Source organism: Semicossyphus pulcher, unplaced genomic scaffold, assembly GCF_022749685.1.
Source record: "Semicossyphus pulcher isolate SPU_LCO1_2020_fin unplaced genomic scaffold, fSemPul1.0.p SCAF_9, whole genome shotgun sequence".
Classification (NCBI taxonomy): Eukaryota; Metazoa; Chordata; class Actinopteri; order Labriformes; family Labridae; genus Semicossyphus; species Semicossyphus pulcher.
This window is the reverse complement of record NW_027211770.1, coordinates 13953477-13972826: the sequence shown is the minus strand read 5'-3', so window position 1 is coordinate 13972826 and position 19350 is coordinate 13953477. Positions and strand designations below refer to the sequence as shown.

General features: G+C 40.5%; 1 protein-coding gene across 1 annotated transcript in view; it reads left to right on the top strand.

The window, feature by feature from the left end:
- Window positions 1-19350, top strand: part of LOC138584805 (transmembrane protein 65-like) — a 45914-nt gene that overhangs the window by 3714 nt on the left and 22850 nt on the right. Inside the window, exons 3-4 of the mRNA XM_069657118.1 lie at window positions 15416-15460; window positions 19251-19318. Coding sequence (XP_069513219.1) covers window positions 15416-15460; window positions 19251-19318 — 113 coding nt within the window. The remainder of the gene's footprint in view (window positions 1-15415; window positions 15461-19250; window positions 19319-19350) is intronic.

Sequence of the window (19350 nt, the reverse complement as noted above, 5' to 3'; positions counted from 1 at the left end):
CATCTTTAATTGTTATAGTGGGAATTTCGGCGGTGGCAATTAAAACTAAAAGTTGTAATTGCAGCTTGACCGTGCCATCTAACCGTTATTTCACTTATCAGATAAACTGCTGAGTTGTTTATAACTGTTGGTGTTAATTATTGCTCACTAAGATTAAACCCTGCATGGTCCCTCGGAGCCCAGAGGAACCGAACTTGTCTTCCTTTAACACAGAGGCTCAGTTTGCCTCGTCCCTGCCTTCCTCATTCCCCTTGTGTATCCAGACTCCAGGGGGATTGTCAGCAGAGCCATCATTACGAGGCGTTTCAATGACATCCTCCTTGCCCGCCGATCCGAATAGTACATCATTATTTCTCTGTCCTATGTGGCTGATTGCATCCTGACCACATGCTGGGATCCTTCCCCTGTGTGTCTCAATATCAACACCGAGCACACAGAGCTAAATCCCTCATCGGCCCCATGGTGAAGCATTTTATGTCGTGCACTGAGACTGCCAAAAAGCAATTTATGGCACTATTTTCTTCATTATTTCAGGTAGAAGTTCTTGCATAGTATGGTTGCAAAATATAAAAGAATAACATGAAAAATGCAGATAATGTGGCATAAAAATTAATTTTTCTGAAGCCCGAATCTTCACCTCCATCGCCCTTTGTGAAATACATCAGACGGCTATTGCTGGTTTGAATCAAAACTGAAATATTAGAGGCTAATGTGAGCTGGTGTGCTGACGTGACTTCTCAGAGGACACCTCAACTCCTTTGCTCTTACCTCTGGGGCCTGCATGGCTGCAGCTCGCTCACATCCTCACCTTGCTATAAAAACCCTCAGGGATTGTCTTACCTACTGTATGTGCGTGCTGCAGATGAGCTGAATCAGTGACTGGCAGACTCTCTCTCTCTCTCTTTGGCACGGTGGCTGAGAGATTGATTTTTGACAGGCATATCAGCATCCATCATCATTCTACCCTGAGGCTTCCTGACCCCTGAAGCTGCACCCGCATTTTCATGACGTTTATATGCAGGCTTGCTGGATGTCTCACTGTCATGTCTTTATACTGGGCTGCCTTCAGGGTTAATAGAGTCTCCTGCAGAGTGTCCGAGCTGCTTGTGTCCATGTTTACTGATTTTATTATGGATTGTGCTCATAAATTTAAATCACATATATTGCATTAGCCTGTCAAACCCACACAGATTGCAATCTTGTTGCGCAAAGAAGCATTAAAATGGTTCCTTATAATTTTTGCATAGTTTTTTTTGGCATGTTTAAAGTTAATATGGTGATGTTTCAGCAAACAGTTGCTTAAAGGAGCAATTCACCCCTGAAAAAAGCCACTGTCAGTCTAAGCTGGTGTTCTCTGTAATCAATAGAAGATATTTCAAATTGACACCATAGCTGTGGAGAAAGTTGAACAAACAGCTCGTGGTTTGTTCTACATTCCTACAACACCCAGTGTGCATTGCACCCTTGCCTCTGAAAGGAACGGCCCAGCGAGAGACGCTGGAGTGAAGAACACCCATTTAGCTGCAGACAATGACTCAGAGCAGTACAGAATCTGATATACGACGAGAATATACCGGTGGATTGTCTAAAAAATCTTAAGGTCTGCAGCCTACATTTCAAACCTGACGATTTTAAATGAGGCATGACATCGGAGGTTGGCGTCCTAGATTGAGGAAGATGCAGTTTAGCAAGCTCCCTGGCCTCCACCAGATGACGCGTTTTACGTAGCCTGGTGGAGGTTTTCCAGGGCCCACTGGAGAAGCAGATAGTGTCCTCCAAAGGCACAGAGAGAAATTGTATGTTTTTCTACCATAATGGCATTAGCTCCCCATAATGGCATGATAGGACGTTGAAAATCGGCGAACTGGCCCTTTAAGTAAACATCCAGCAGCCAGAGCAACGTTAGCAACAATTTCAAGTTATGTTTTTAGTAACTTCAAAGTCTCTCTCTCATTTTGGCTCTGTTTTTAGTCACTACTGACTCTTGAGGGACAATCTGTTTCTTTAAAAGCTGAATTCTCCACCATGTTCACTAGGTAGTTGCTGACTTTGTAAATCTGCTGTTTGGTGCTTACGCCTACAGCCTGTTTATTAGAGTTTTAAGTTGAAAGTGCTGACTGCGACAGGTACAAACTGTGAGGTTGGGGGCTGTAAATCCAAACCAATAAGCTGAAAGACACTAAACTTCATAGGGCAGAGTAGCTGCAGTGCCGTTAGAAACATTTTGTTGTCACTAAAAGCAACTCCTTAGACATCCTTTTTTTTTTTGTACAAAAAAGTTATTTCGTGCACACTTACAGTTGCAGAGATGGAAAGATGAGTGTGCTGCAAAAGCAGTATTGATGAATCTCCATTCTTTGGAAGTGGTGGTACACAATCTTTTTAAGTGGGGGTATAAATTGGGAAATCAGACTGCTATACTGGTCGGTAAGATGTTGTTTCTTTTTAGTTCCGATTTCCAAATTTGTCACGTTTATATGAGAAAAATGCCACTGAGCTTCTATGGAGCAGAGGGTAACTGCTAAGATACTCTCAAGGACTGGACATGAGAGATTCAGAATGAATGTTAGAGTTTAGACCTCTTGTACCAGTTTTAATTCCCCATTCTCATGCTAGGCACATTTTTTCTGTAAGTTTTAGTTTCATTTTAAGAAGGAACTGAGAAAAAAAAAATTAAGCAACTAAAATTGGGTATGGCATATTTATTGTATGAAAAAATGATGACTTTTTAAGTAAGATATGAGAGAATAAAGTAATCATAGTATGAGAGTCATAGAGTTGAAATAATAGGCCCTCGCTGTCATGATGGTGAAAAGGAATCATTTCCATTCAATGAACCCTTTCCCCCCTTATTGCATCTATTTACTTAATTAACATATTTAATCTTCAAAGTATTCATGTTTTGAATCATGTTTGACCATGATATAAATGTTTTTGTTTGATTACTAGCTTTACTTTTAAAATGATGAATTAACTCACCAATGAAATGACTGATTACTGAGGATAACCTGCTGAATCAAAGGCCTGTTTAGAGATGCTGAAGGACAAATGTTGTATAAGTTAATAAGAAAAATATCTGGTCAAAAAACTACATTTGTACATTTGTATAGGCTTTAAAAGTGGTGATATATGCATCAACTTTTACATCAACAGACAACGTCAATGTTGACAGTACACTTTCATCTGGAAATGTCAGATCAGCAGCGGCCTCTTGTGGTTAATGTAGAGAATTACATCACAAATGCTCCAATCACAGCCCAGATTTGGGGTCAAGTGATCTCTCTGGCCTGAAAAAATTTCTGAACAATGGCGGCCATCCAAGCGCAGTGGACTGAGGAGAAGGATGATAAAACATTACTCTGGTGAATGAATGTGTGGAGAACATCTGTCAGGTAAAAACAATTGTATATAAACTAAAAACACTTTTGAGATGGTTTATTGCCGTGGAATTTGTCAGTGAGCAGATTTGTATTAGATCGTTTGAGCTAGCTTAAAATTGCGGTCGTACTTAGAGTTGCTATGGTAACGCCGTAGTTATGACTGGAACGGAGGAGTACAGAGAGCCTCGTTGCCCATACACCTGTTGCCCTGTGTCTCATCATTTTGCTTGTTGATGTTTATGTTGTCTGTTGATATGAACATGATATTTGACAATGAAAGGTTCATACATTCTGCAGAGGACAAAAGTCTTCACATAAGTTTTCATTTGTAGCTGTTACCAGAATATTTCACTGCCCTTTGCACCACCTGCACAGGGAACATACTGCATATTTGCATACAAAGTCATCTTCTTCCATTTTTAAAAATTCAGAACCTCATCCCCCGGCCCTTTTAAGTTCAGGCAGATAAATGAATGAATAAGTGACCAGAGATCCCGCTGTTCCATCTGGGCCTCTTTGATCGTCAGCTTCCAGTTACCGAGTGACTCTGCGACACCCTCAGTACCAACGTGGTTTTACCCAACAGGCCTGCTGGTGAAATGGAAAATATGAGAGGAGATGAAACAGAAGCAATTTCCCTTCATGGCTCAGAGGATGGAGAGGTAGTGTAGAGGGGAATTTAATAGTCCATGTAACAAAGGAGAGAAAGCGGCCAGAGGAAGGGGACATCTGGATGTTCTTTATGACTTTTTGTGACTCTTGAGGCTACAATCTTAGGAGCATCAACAAACAAGTTGAACAAAGAAACTCTTCATCTTCTTTATCCTAATCTCTTCCTGAACCAGGACCAGATCCAGCCGATATAACAAACCCCAGGATCATAGCTGTCATCCTCATGCGTTTGTCTATTTTGAATGCAGACCTCATATTTTCTATGCTTTATAGTTTCTGGTGATATTATTCCTTTTTTCTTGAAAGAGGACGTCATCTCCTCTCACCGTCTTTCAGATTATTCTCTCCTTCTTCCCTGAAATAAGGACAAAGGTGAGCATCTATTTAATTTCAGCCTCAGTCTATGTCCCTCAGCTCATACAGTCTTTTTATCATGCTAATTCACACACACACCGCAGCATAATGACAGCCACCGATGACGTTAAACCTCCTGTGCCCAAAGCACAAACACAACTCCCTCCTGCCAGTCTGGTAATATGGTAGAGGCATTTGCAAGTCACTGTAATGACGCTGCTATCATTGTGATATCTGACTCTTTGAAAAGCAACAGTGATTGTTGCAGAGTTGCCAGACTCTCATTTCTGTCCAGTGGGCGTTGTTGCTTTGACATTTTTCTGTTAATTTGTGTGCAGCAAACACATCATTAATCACTCAGACAAGAGTAACTCGCTATTTGTATTTATCAAGTGCAGTTTGTGGCCAACAACAAAGCTGCAGCCATTAATAACTTAACAGTCTCACTGTGCTGAGGAGAATACAGACTAAGTGGTTCCTGATTAGAAACTTTTCTCAACTGCAGAGGTCAATTATGTTATTCTGCTTGTGACCCACCAAATGATGAGTAATACCCACCGCTATCCCTGATGTTAAAAATGAAGCCAGAGTGCAGACAACTGACACCTGCTAAGATTCAAGATTCAAGATGTTTATTGTCACTCTGGCTATACAGGTACAATCGTGTGACATACTGTGCTGGGACGCTCTGATTAGAAAGGGTTAAATTATGAAAAATAGAGACATAAAATATAATAATAAAATGATCAAATAAATTAAGGAAGCAGGAACAAAACACTAACATAAATAAAATGCAGGCCTCCAATTTCTTGAAGTGACTGTGATTTTAATGCCAACTTTGTAACTGTAAACTTGAGATTTTCTTTCTAGAACATGCGCTTCAACTGGTAGCAGCAAAGTCTGGTAGCTCTGTTATTGTTATTTTATTAGCTGTAGCTAGCTAGCTTACTAAGCTAACATGGTTCCATGAATTAGTTAAAAGTAAGTTCTCCACGTTTTTGTGTTCAAAAATGAGGACTTGCATCTTCACTAGTTCATGACACATAGAAGACATGGACATAAAGAACCAGTTTCGTTCTTGTATTGCAGTGTAGAGGTAGTTAGTTGTAGTGTTATGAGGATTTTTAACAAAGCGTTGATGCTAGTAATGTTAGCCTAGACTGGACATCCAGGACTTGATCCCATGTTGTTTGAAAATACTAGAGCAATGACCCAATGGGCTTGCTATCATGAACAGGTTTATGTAGTGTATAGCTCCATTTAATGCAGTTTCCTAATTAAATGCAGCTCAGCCTTTGAAGTACTGTTGGATTGTTGGTAATAAGAAAGTTAGCCAGGCATGCTAATGTTTGTATGCTTATATTAGTGAAGCTAAACACACCATCTCTGCTCATTCGTACATGGTTTAGGTGCATAGTATCACACTTAATGGAATCTCAAGAACACATGTTGAGAAATCCAAACCTTGACGGACTTTCAGTTTTGGATTCAGGAGATATGAAAGTGAGGAGGAAAATCTCTGCATATGTTTCCTTATTCTTGGAAAACCTAGACAGATGGATGAAGGCAGGAATCAAATTACACAGGCACAACAGACGGCCATAACTATATTATGCACAGCAGGATGTGTTTCATATTCAAGGTGGTGCTTGTTTTTGTGAGGCCGTCAGCTCCGTCATGAGGTCATGATCTTCAGAGAGATCATGAGACAGGGATGGAGCATTTTCTGTTTTTTTCATGGGAAAATGTGACCTCTGAAAACAACACAAACTCTCTCTTTGTCACTTTTTTTTTCGCATAAATTTCTTTTGCTCTGGTACTCCTTACTGTCACATGTCTTTTCGTCCTGTCTTTTCTAATCTCACTCTGCCCCCCTCCCTTTCACACCTATATAAGATGTACCATAACACATGACACATCACACCTCCTTGTTTTCTCCTTGGTGTGTCCCCCTCAGAGGCTTCTGTAACTGACCTTGCTGCACAGTCACCATGACTGCTGATTTCACTGCAGCCCCACAGGACCAACGTCAGCACTTTATGGTAGATATTAAGGTTAGTGTTTCGCTCAAGGCAGGTATTAATGCTTTGTACCTCGAGGTTTCACTTGCAAAAATACAAATTTGCATATCCTACCAGCAACTTTACAGGCTGCTTAGTTGAATGGCCTGCCTTGAAGATATTAAAGTTGCATGAAATGGGTTTATATTGGTAAAAAAAAATTATTATTTACACATCTAGCAGTTACAGAACAACTGAAGCATTATTTTGGAGTCATGTTTATGATCACACGACAAATCCAAGGCCAATATTCAATCTCAGGTTAGAACTTAGGAGAGTCGTGTTTGAAGTACACTTCAAACCCTGGCACGGCTCAGGCTACAGCAGGATCAGGCCGATTTTTAACCAATATTTTCACCCCTCCGGGCAACTGGGGGAGGATTTTGGTTTGGGTTTTTGGTCAGTACTGATGTCCGATCCAGATTAGCTGGTCATGTGATGGTTTTACATATTCAATTTTAAACCTCCTGGTTGAACGAAGCTATTCTGATCATTTTAAACATGTTTGATTCCAAGAAATCTGGACGATTGCATCAGTATTTTCCAAGCGAATCAACAATAGCCAATGACAAAGAGAAGGAGACTGAGCTTCTAACAGTGCTTCCAAACAAGAGTAAAAAATCTAGCCCCTGAGGCTAACATTAGCTGGCATGCTAATGTTGGTATGTGCCCTTCCTAAGGTTAACTTTATTCCAGACTAGGTGTCCTGGCTTATTTTGCATTAGCGAGGCTTCAAACTTTCTAATTTGGAAAACAGAATTCACGGACCCAATTTATGACTTGCTCTGACGACATGTGATTTACCATCAGTATAGTAAACAGTGGGGGCTGTCACACATCTTTCATATGGCTGGAACCACCTGGAAATATCGCTGCATTGACCCTGAAAACATCTATAAAAGCTGTGCAGCTCCTGCCTTGGTGCCTGCTGCTGTTTATCAGCTGAGACAGATCAGTTTGTGCCGCCGTCACACTATATTTAGGTAATTTACCCAGCCTCTGCTGCTATTTACAGTAACATGCAGCGTGCCCACAATCATTAAGGTGTGAATTCGCACTGCAATAAGCAGAAGCCAGAGTCAGAATGTGGTCTGTTCACACCTACACAGCGGTGCTAATTAGCCAAAAATAACTGAAAACACCTGTGCATGTTTCTGTGTGCACCACTGGTGATTATGGAATTTGATCAATGACTAATTGACATCTAGGAGGACAGGTGTGCGCAATTAACTCTGGTTAACATGCTTGAAAGAGGCTGTAATGTGAAGGGGAAGTAAACAATCTATAATCAATTAAAAATGAATTCCCTTTTTTTTTCTTTGCTCTCTCTGCTGGCTGATAGACAGATAAGAAACAAGGCTACACTTCTTTCTTCTTTTCCCTCTGTTCTCTTGTATTTGTCATTTCTCAGGGGGATATTTTTAAAGATTTGTGTTCTCAGTCTGTTTCTGTGTTGCCTCTCAGACCCTCCATAGCTGCCTTAATTGGCACTGCGGGAATAGACGGGTGTATTTGTGTACCTGTCATTACCTGCAGAGTTCCCTGAACTCGCAGGGGAGAAAAATACTTTGCTGAAATTTAACTACACCGTTGCGCTTCACTTTATGTCGTGTCATGCCCCAGAGCTTTGTGTTTTCTTCTTTAAGCTATACGCTGACTGTTTAGCTGTGTGGGAGCGACTCATTATTTTCCCTCAGTGGATAAAAGTAGTTTGGGTTGTGACTTGACATTTAGAAGTCCTCCAGTAGACATGTTATTGAAAAATGGAAATAAATAAGCTTTCCTTCAAAAAAGCTTTTATATGCAAATTATAAACTGCATTTGACTTCAAGCTCACAGCAAAATGCATCCAAGAAAATCTGATGCAGAAACATTTAATTCAGGATTCATTGTACCTGTACTGTCTGTAAAACGTTTTCTGTCTAATTATCCATTCTATAAAAATATACAAAATATTTAAACCCTGAACTTTCAAAACTTACTGCTGCAATGACTGCCCTGGCTGTGTCTGTCTCATAAATCAAAGGAGAATACCAAGACGCTGCACACTTGATGAACGACTCTAGCCTTCTATTGTTTCCGTTCTGATGAACTCTATTGATCCCAGACTCACACATGCACAGTCACACACACACACACACCCAAATGCAGGCATAAAATGCAGATCTGATGGTGATTCAGATTCCTGCAGATGAGCACATGATTAGACATTCACAGACCGTCTTCCTTCGTGCAACAGTCTGTGTTGTCTCTGAGAATCCGTTTCTGTGTGAAGAGTTGTGCCACTCAAAAATCAATAAACTCCTGAGGGGAAAACAAGGACGTTTCTTGGTTTACATTTGCTGGTTGAAGCCCAAGGGACGCAAACAATGGTTGTCACACACAGAGACACACATAAAACTGCTTTGCACTGCAGCACCGTCCTGTGATGTGAAAAGCCCCAGAAATGTTTCAGTTTTCTACCCTGTAACACAAAAACACCTGAATTGGCACAAAATGGTACTGCTTCTATTAATCATCTTACTGAGGCGATTGAATGGACTGACAGGCATTTATTAATCGGAACTGAGAGGACTTGGCTTTTGGGGTCCTTCACAGTTTATCTCCAATTTCCTTCACACTCCAATTTCATGCTGCTCCAGTACCAAGAGGCAGAATGTGGAACAAGCCATGAGTCACAGCAAAACAAAGACGAGTGTGTGTGACTGTACTCTCGATGTTTGAACCGTGGCAGCAAAAGAGAACTTGAGTGTTAATGGCTGCCTCCTCAGACACAGACAACTTCAGAGCAGCAAGGACCTGAAGAGGCAATACAACAAAGTGAAACCTTACCAGCCAGCACACAAATAAATGTTTGATCTTCACAGACTATTACACATATTAACCATTTTCCTCTGACAACACGCTCAGGGGTGGAAAGCTTAAATGGTGTTATCATGTGCTTGGTTCCAGGTTTTATCTACAATCATTATCATTTCATCTCTTTTTGATTGATGAGCGACTTAAAAAGACAATGAAAATCCAGAGGTACATCATAATTAATAACCAGATAGAAAACAGCTAGTGCTAGCTTAACCATTTCCTAGCTAACATTAAGTTTGCTTGGAATTTACAACTTTCCTATGTATCATATAACACACAAATTGTGATAAAAGTTTTTCAGCCACTTCCTTGTTAACAATAACATTAGCTGGGAAGTGTCAAAATGCTAACATTAGCTGAGGCCTATACTTCAAAGCGAGTTCAACATACCAAGGGTATCTTTTCCCGATCTGGCTTCACTTAACCTAACAAAGGCAATCACGCTATGCAGTCCCACGATGCTGGTTATCAACTCGATAAGTCAACCCAGGGTTTCTATGAGCTAAACACGGGACTCAGACTAAACACGGGCAAGTCTGCCATCTACTGATCAGCACATTTTACTAACTCAGAGCAAACTATGATTTTAGAAAGATATGAAGAAGTTACACATAATCCAGACTAAAATCCAATCAGCTGCAGCTGCTGAATGCAGGAAGGACAAATAGCAAAAAAACGCACTGTTAATGCGCAAATATAATATCACTGCTCCATCATTAGAGCACGGTATACAGTAACACTTGTGTATTACGTCAGATCAATACATTGCACAGATGTCTTTTTTTGTGTTAATGACAGATTTAAACTTCAAACTATGGCGCGAATAAAATTAAATATAAAACAACAATTTAAAGCAGATTGCTTACTTTCACATCTTATAAGTACAAAAGTGCTTCAGGCTTCATTGTTTTTATCAGTCTCTGTTGTGGATGTATCCGTAAAGCTTGATGAAGATCTTTCATGAATATATTTTATATTAAAAAATCACACGGTAAAGCTGAAGTATTTTTTTTTTTTTTTTAAATATTATTTTTTTGGCTTTTTGCCTTTATTCATAGGATAGCTGAAGACAGACAGGAAATGTGGGGAGCAGAGAGTGGGGGATGACATGCACCAAATGGATCGGCAGACCGGGAGTCGAACCTGCGATCAGTGCGACGAGGACTGTAGCCTCTATACATGGGGCGCCTACTCTACCAACCGAGCCAAACCAGCGCCCCGTAAAGCTAAAGTGTTTGACCGGTCTCCCTCCCTCCTCCCCCTCACGATCTGCTCAAAGAGCTCCTAAATCAAGAGACCTGATTGGTCAGCAGGTGGTATTTAGTTCAGGTTAATCTCTTATCTCCAACATAACCTGCTCTGGAGCAGGTTAGGTGTTCAGCATAAGTTACCATGGTGATGTACCCCAGTAAGAAGTGAACCACCTTCGTAGTACTGAAAACTCTGAGTTAACCCTGAAGGTACCTCCATAACCGCAAATCCTGCTTTGTAGTGTACCACATCACCACAACAACAGCTAATGCTAGCTTAACTACTCTCTTGTCACCATTAAGTTTGCTTGGAATTTACACCTTTTCTTTTTGTATCATAACATTCAAATTGTAATAAAAGCTGTTAGCCACTTCCTAGCTAACAATAACATTAGCTTTGTGGCTAAATGCTTACAATAGCTGTTGTCTAATTGTATTTCAGTGATCAAATATGTTGATATGTCTTTAAACTGCAAGATTGGCTTGTGTCAAAATGGTAGAAACTGCCTGGTTTCTGTGCTTTTCTTTTAATCATTAGCTTTTTAAATGGCATTAGACTCCCAGTAAACAGGCTTGTCTTCAGGTGTTTTGGCTGTGTGTGTGCTTCAGAGAAATGTTGTAGCTGACTTAGCATTTACCAATCGAGATCTGTGCCCAGAATGATGACATATCTTCTTTTCTGTTTATCTGCAAACACGGTCTTTTATCAGATGCCAGCATTCGTCCTATACGGGTGATTCTGCAGTAGGAGGTTACAAAAGAAAGGGCTTGAGAGGAATGAAACATGGCTGCTTTAGTATTTAATCATGCTCTCGGCTAGCTTCTTATCACCGCCCATTAAATGTTTTCACCACTCCTGTCTGTTGGAATTGAATCCTCTGGAGACAGAAGCTCTGGAGGATTTTAACACCATGCAATCAATACTTTCTCCCAGAGGATGTCTAAGAAAAATAGTCGGCCCTGTCAGCTATCACAAATCTAATAAATGGCTGCGTGAAGCCTGCTGGATGGGGACGGAGAAATCTTCAAGGGATTCTGATTCCTGTTAATGAGTTTTTTTTCTCATGTGACTTGATGAGACGGTGACTCAGCTGCATTTTGGTTTGGCCTCATCACTTTTTAGTTAATAGGGGAATGTAGCAGGACCAGGCTTCTGATTTGAGCCACAATGGTGTAGTTCAGTGTTTCTGTCATATCGGAATGGGACAGACCTATGGAACAATTATGAGATTTATTACAGGCCTGCAAAGCATTGTTCGCTCTATCTGCTGCCTGGGGAAAAGTTTGCTCGGCCAAAAACATTATAGACGATGCTCTCTGGGAGGAAGGTGAACTCAAGCTTGGACCACTGTTAAAATACAGCCCTGATATTAGCACACTTCTTTTTTAGGAGTGGCTCCCATATGACTCTCCATTGTTAGCCCACATGTACGGTAACCTTCACCAATAACAGTGCCATAGAGGGCTAAGACTATGCATGTTTTATTTCCAATCTCCACATGGACTTTTTTTACTGCATGCAACCATAGCCTGCTGTTTGTGATTGATCAGTACCGCTTGAAATACAAGTGCAGAAAACAGAAAGCAGAACATTTCCAATACCAGTATAAGGTGACGCTAATGATTCACTACTATTGTCTGCCCAAAGGTAACATGTTATTCTATTAAAGCGTTAAAAGTCAGGTTAGGATCAAAAGCTCTTTAGGAAACATAAGAAAAGATGAAGGAAAAAATTAATACTTTTTTCCGTACATCCTCAAGACATTGTTTCTGTTACCAACATCCTTACTCTCTATCTCTAATATATTATTGTTGGTAGAAAACTTTTGAATACAAACTAAAAGCTGGCGAAAATAAATTATCTGGTTACTGGCAAACATTTTTTCCGATCTCCTTAGGTTTAAATATCCATCCATCCCCGCATGTAGCTATCTTTGGTAGACCTCCAGACAAACTTGTTACCTCACCCAGCCAAGATAATGTTATGTTTTGTGGAAATACCCACCGGCCACCCTCATTGAAATCCTGGCTGCATGACATTTTATTTTTCCTAAAACTGGAGAAAATAAAGTTTACTCTTCAAGGCTGTTCTGATAGATTTTTTTCCCCACTGGAAGCCACTGCTCAATGATTTCGATCAACTCCCCCCCTCCCGGGATAAGAGTCCCTTGACTTAGGGCGGCAGGAAGTCGAGTGTGGGTGGATACCCACCTTTGTAAAAGGTTTACTGACTTGAACCCCACTTTCTAATTACCACCCTGGCTATTCAGCTGAGACAGCTGCTACCAGTAGCTCGCGCCCTGTATTTTAGTAGCTCGCCAAGAGGTTCACAGACTCTGTGCAGAAAATCTGACAACAATAAATGCACCTTGAAAACCTCTTCCAACTTCAATTCAATCAAATGCACAGATGTCCCACCCCCTCCAATACAAAATAATAGGATAGGCCTATCAGCTGTCAATAAAAAACGGTAATGCTCCTGTCAACGTCTGAACCTAACCCATCACAGCAATGTTGCAGCAACCTCCATGGACAGGTCGGGTCAGTTATGCTGCACGCTAGTTGAGCTAAAGTGAGGAGTTCGGTGCTATTAGCCTGTTTTATGATGGACAGTGAAGGTGGCCACGCTAAGAAGAAGCAGAAAACATACTATTTCCACGGGGAGTTGGGAAGCACGTTTTTATTCGCAAATGTGAAGTGTGTGTGCCTCATCAGTTGTATGAGCCACTTGGCCACTTTCAGTTTTTCAAAGTAGCTCTCGGATGAAAAAAGGCTGGAGACCTCTGAGCTGAGAGGTCAATGGGTTGAGATGGGATTGGATGAGAGGGGAGCTAATCAAGGAAAAGGGATATGAGATTAAGAATGTTTGTAAAAGAGGAACAACTGATTGTATTTCATCTGTAATGTATACAATGGACTTGCTTAAATAGAATTATATTATTAAAAAAAATCAGCTGAAAATAGAGTTGCAAGATGAGCAAAATATACTGATGTTTGGGTAATTTTGAGTTAGCATAAAAAGGTATCTGTTAAAGTATAGTGCCACTGGTTGCTTTGTGACATACATATGGAGGTGTTATCTCATTTTCAGAGCATAGGTGTCAAATAAGAGCTGAGAATAATTCTGCTTCGGCTGCTTAGAAGTTTAAATGAGAAAAGTAGAGTGTTTGATGCAGTAGTGCTCAGCTCTGACAGCCTTGGCTCGCAGACAGGCGCAGGAGGATCATTGAAAGCCCTTTAATTAAAAGCTTAAACAGCCCCTGAATGGATGATAAACGGAAAGCAATGTGTTCTTGTACTTTATTACTGAAACCACCCATCCTCTGTGGGAAGATTGTCGGCTGCCAGCTTGTAGTGTGATAGTTCATGTTTCTGTAGCTGGGAGGATTTCCAAAAACCTGTGAAGAGACATTTAAACCTTCAATGATGCTCACACGGGAGTTAGAAAGAGACAGTGTTTTATTATGTACAAGGTGCTGGAGCCAATGACAGATCTGTGTGAGCACTGATGACTAACACACAGTTGTGTTGGTGTGCGTGCATCCCTCTGAATGTGTCAGCGGTATTTTTACATGAGCGCTGATGAAAGGGCGAGCATTGAGGGGAACAATCGGCCGTTGTTGTTTTGTCAGGAACATGAGATGCGGGTGGAAATGAGGAGTGGAGTATGGAGGTTGTAACGTGAGTCCTGAAAGGAGAGGAGGAAGAGATGGAGATGGGTGGGGACACGGACAGGATGGAAAGAAGAAGGGATGTGCTTTTGGGTTGTTGTTCTTTGCAGTTTGTGATGCTACAGCCTGAAATTCAATATAAAAAAACAGTGTTTAGATTGTATTCAAGATGGAAAGTCACAAAAACATGCCATTTAAAATAGCTGCTCATTTCCCAGAGTCAAAACATGGCAGACGTGCCTCTCCTCCCACAAAGCATATTTTTATTTTGGCATTAGCTTTCATTCTTTCTTAAAGCAAACTCTCGGCAAAGTTGTACACTGTACGTCGCTGTGTGTGTGTGAGAGACTTGCTCTGTTTGGATTCCAGTCGCCTTTCCCATCATTAAGCGTAATCTTCTTCAGCCTGGTTAACAGCGCAGTGGTGCATTAACACCTCTAAGTGATGGAGCAGACTTCATTATGTGGATTGACGTTTTCCCTGAGTAAAAACAAATCCAATTTCACAGAACCTGCAAATGTTTTCTTCTGTCCTCACACTTTAAATCAATGTAATTACCTTTTATTTTACAGCATGTCTCTGTGTAACATCACGGTTCGGTGAGTGTTGGGTTAATGTGGCACATCCAGGCTGATGTCACGGCTCCTTAACTTCACAGTTTCCTTCAAACTTGTGTCGCAATGTGGAAAACATGTGATCAAATCTCAGGATAGTCATTTTGGATGTCAAACGATGCTTCCCCTTTTAAATCTGTTGATACAAAGGCAGGAAACAAAGGTCTCACACCTCGTCTGCACACATACACACGCTCCAATCACAACACTGCAGGCCGCCTCTGCAGCCTGACTGGCAGCAGAATCATAATTTCCTGACATCACCTTTTGTTCTCACTCCAGGGGGGAGGTGGCACCAGGGAGACAATCTTCGCCCCGCTCCCCTCTCCTGACTCCTTCTCATCACTCCTGACACATTGCTAAAATTCACTCTCCCTCTGTCTCCCTTCTTTCATTCTCCCTCTCTCTGCATCCAAAAGGTCGTGACTGATAGGCTTTGCCATTTCAGATCGGTCTGACATTTATGTTGACTTTTTGCCTCCATTGAAAGCAGACCACTGAGGATGCAGATGCTTTATAATGTGTTTCTTCTTCTCCTCTTCTTTTTTATAGGGCAGCTGGAAGTTGCACCACCCACTGCAGCACAGTTAAGATACGGTAAGAAGTCAGATTTTGTGTATCTTATAGATTGTGTGTTTCTATGTGTGTTTTATCTCTTTTCTTCTTGTACAGTGATGGTTTGTGGATTTGCATGACAGCCTGGATTGACATCCCTCATTTAACCGTCTATGAACCAGGGAGATTAATGAAGATCAGTCTTAATTAGCATTAATTAGCAGGAAGTTGTGGCTCGCTGATCACTTTGTTTCCATGGTCCCCATAAAGGAGGGGAAAAGTCCATTATATGAGCCCGGCTAATTGGGTTAAAATTTTCCATGAACAGATGTAGCATTAGCCATTACCCCGGTAGTCTCAAACTAAGTAGCATCCGTGACAAAAAAAGGAGCTTGTTGATGATGCACAGGAAAATTTGAGAAGAAGTCAAGCTGTAAAAGCATGAAATATTTTGATTTCTGTCATGTTGAAGAGTCCTTTATAGTAAGTAGAACACAACATCCATACTGGCAAACAGTCGCCTTAATGCAAACAGTTTACTGATATCCAACTGTCTCGACATTTTACGGCCTTTAATGATGATTTAGTTTGCGTATTCAGAGATCAGCAGGTTTCTTGATGAGTGTTAACAGTTCATATGGCCCCTCTTTGTTATGTAGTCATTTCGAGGCAACTAAATAGGTGTACAAAACAAAAATCATTTGAAAAAATCAAAGAATCCTCACAGCAAATGTAAAATGCGGAGAAAAGAAGAGAAAAACATAAGCACAAGTTGAATTAGCTGAATTAGCTATTAAAGCAAGGACAGGTTGCAGTCCACTTGCACTCTGCAGAGTGCTCGTTATGTGATGTAAGTTGGTAATGCAACATCCTGCAGATAGTTCCCCACTACAAATGAAAGCTAATACCATCACATGTGTAATCCACTCACGCTCAGCTAAAAGCGTACTAGCATGCTTAGCTGTGCTCAGCGACTGACCTGACCTCAGATTTCTCTCCTCCAGCTGATTGGTTGGAAAGCCCACTGGTTAACACGACATATCAACTTTGGTTTGTCTTTCTTTCTCTGTACAATTAACAGAGAGGTCTTTGTGACCATAAGCACAAAGCTCAGTGTTGCGTACCTTGTCGTGCTGAGATGCAGTTTGTCCTGCTTTCGCTCTGCAAAAACACAGCTCATTTAAACTAATAAGCATCCACTCAGACGGCCCTCACTGGAGGAACGGCTTTAAAGACTGCATTTATAATTTTCCTCCAGACTGCAAGGTCTTAATGTTGCGTGTATTGTTTACTTATTTTTCTCCTGCTGGGTGTTCAGTCCATGACTAATACTGTAAAAACAGATAAGATAAGAGAGATCTTTATTAATCCTGAAGGAAATTATAGTGCCAGAAAAGTTAACAAACTACTTACATGAAGAAGAAATAAAATAAGCTTGCTAAGTGAGTGGTGAAATCCTTAAACATTCTTCGTTTTGCAGACTGGAGTGTCTTTATCCTGAAATCATTTGTTCCACTGAAACAAGCAAAAATATTCCACATGCTTTTATTCGAACGTTTTAAAGGCATCTATTACGGCATAAAATGATTTAAGTGTAAGATCTAAATATTTAATTCGCAATAGAGCAGAGAAGGCAAAACCTGGCAAGATCTCTGTACTAAAAGCTACAGTATGTAACAAAAAAACATGGCCTGATGATGGTAAAATAAGTCTGAATAATGAAAAGAGTATACTGGCATAATCCGTGACATTACACAGGTTTCCTATTACAGAATAATCTCCCCACTTAAACTGAAAACATTCCTTGAAAAGCTGTTAAATTTGTAATTTTATCCACCATGTGTAAGAAATTGAGCAGTAGTTGGAGATAAAACAGCCACTTTTAATTTTCTTCCTTCTCATATTTGATAAAAACACTGAAAGACTTTTTGTCCTCGAAGGTTTTAAAACTTTAAAGCAGGTTAATTCACTCTGGGAGACCTGAGTCCAGGAGAGATAAGGGGTACTTATTGGGAAATTAAAATATGGGGAATTTAGTAATCCCAGTCTGAAAAGGTCATGGTCTGATAAAAAGCTGTGCTGGAAACGAAACAGTCACCGAGATTGCACCTGTCAGTGATGCTTTCTGTGAGGGAACACTTGAGTGACTAACAGAGGCTAACAGACAAATGTTTAGCTTTCTCTGCTCTGAAGAAGAATTGTTCACCGTTCAATCACAGCTCCTCCTGAAGCTCTAAAGTCAAGTGTGTGATTAAGTGTGTCTGAGTGTTTTGTGTTCTGAAGTTTTAGTTTGTACTGAAGGGGAGCTGCAGCAGGAGAAGAGAAAACATTATTTCTATTCAACAGCGTTTATGCTCTGAGCAAACACTCTGCAGATAAGTTACATGAACTCGATTGAACTTCACTTGAACCTGGATTACATTAGAGTAACTGATTTAGCCTGGGGCGGTGAGCGACATTTAAAATGCACTTTCACAACACCATTACACTCTATATCTAATCTACAAGCACAGCTAATCTATTTAGGGACAAATCCATCATTGTATGAGGGAATATTTATATTGTGACATGGAGCAGCGTGATATTTTGGTTCTGTTTCCACAAAAGGTCGAAGTTGAACCTCAGCCTTCTTAATATTCGAAGACAAAACCCATTCCAGTTCAGGAGCAGACTTTAATGTGCTGCTGTTGGGCTGTAAGGAGTAAAATTGTACCGACAGTAATGAGATATGATTACCTAACTACTAACTTTACTGATGTTTAAGCAATATCACACTCGAGGTTGTGATGTTGTACTGAATATCAGCACGGCTGTGATTATCTGCGGCACGAGGCCACAGGCTGAATCACAGCCGTGCTGATATTCAGTACAGCATCACAATCTTGAGTGTAATATTGCTTTTAAACAATAGTTCCACAAGCGGCAATTAATAGTAAACATTAATAATCAACAACAGATTATTTTTTCCTCCACCAATCAAACCAGTTCCATATCTTAACTGAAACTGGACTGTTGTTGCCAAGCAACCCAAACATTCTCCTGCACTCTGTGTCTACAGGTTACCACAGCTGTTTTTATCATGAGCATTCATCTATAGGTTTTCATTTATCATCAACCAGTGAAATAAGAGTCTGCTGTGTGATTCAGAGGTACCAGCTCGATCGGTATAGACACACACAGTTGGCTGTAATGTTAATAAACAGTATTCAGAACACCTGGCTGAGGCGGAGTGATACACAGAGTGAAAAGCCCCAGTGATGTTGTTCTCCATATCAGCACTCGTGGAATGTCTCTTGTCCAATCAGATTACTTGCTCGGAACTAACTGTTGTATAGGCCTCATGCTGATTTACTATGTTTTTAACTATGCTGCTCTGACCACTGTAACTCTTTTTTTTCCTCATGTGCAATCAGTTTTCTTATATTGTCTCATTATGTAACTTATTTCATTTGTCAGGTAGTGAGCACACAAGTTAAGAAAAAGCATGTAGCAAAGTAAAAACACTGGCCCAATGAGATTATGAACTGTTAGCTTAGCATAGCAAATATTTCATAATTGTATATAGGTTGAGATTGCATGATTGCATTGAATGTAATCTTCAGTTTAACCTCAGAGATTTAGACTAATTTTACTAAGCATTAAATAAGTATACATTTTCTGTTAACTACAGAGGTGTTTTGTGTCCTTATTTTGTATCTTCTGTGTTCATTCTGCTACAGCTCTGCTGTGCAAGGCTCAATTAAGTCTCAATGAATAATGTGTTGTATTGTGTGTTGCATGTTGCATGTATTGCATACCTTGTGATGTACTATGTGTGTTTGTTATTTTACAGTTCTGCTGCACAACGCGCTCCCGTTCGTCGGATTTGGGTTCCTGGACAACTGCATCATGATCGTTGCTGTAAGTGTGTCAGCTTCATGCAGGGCTGAGCT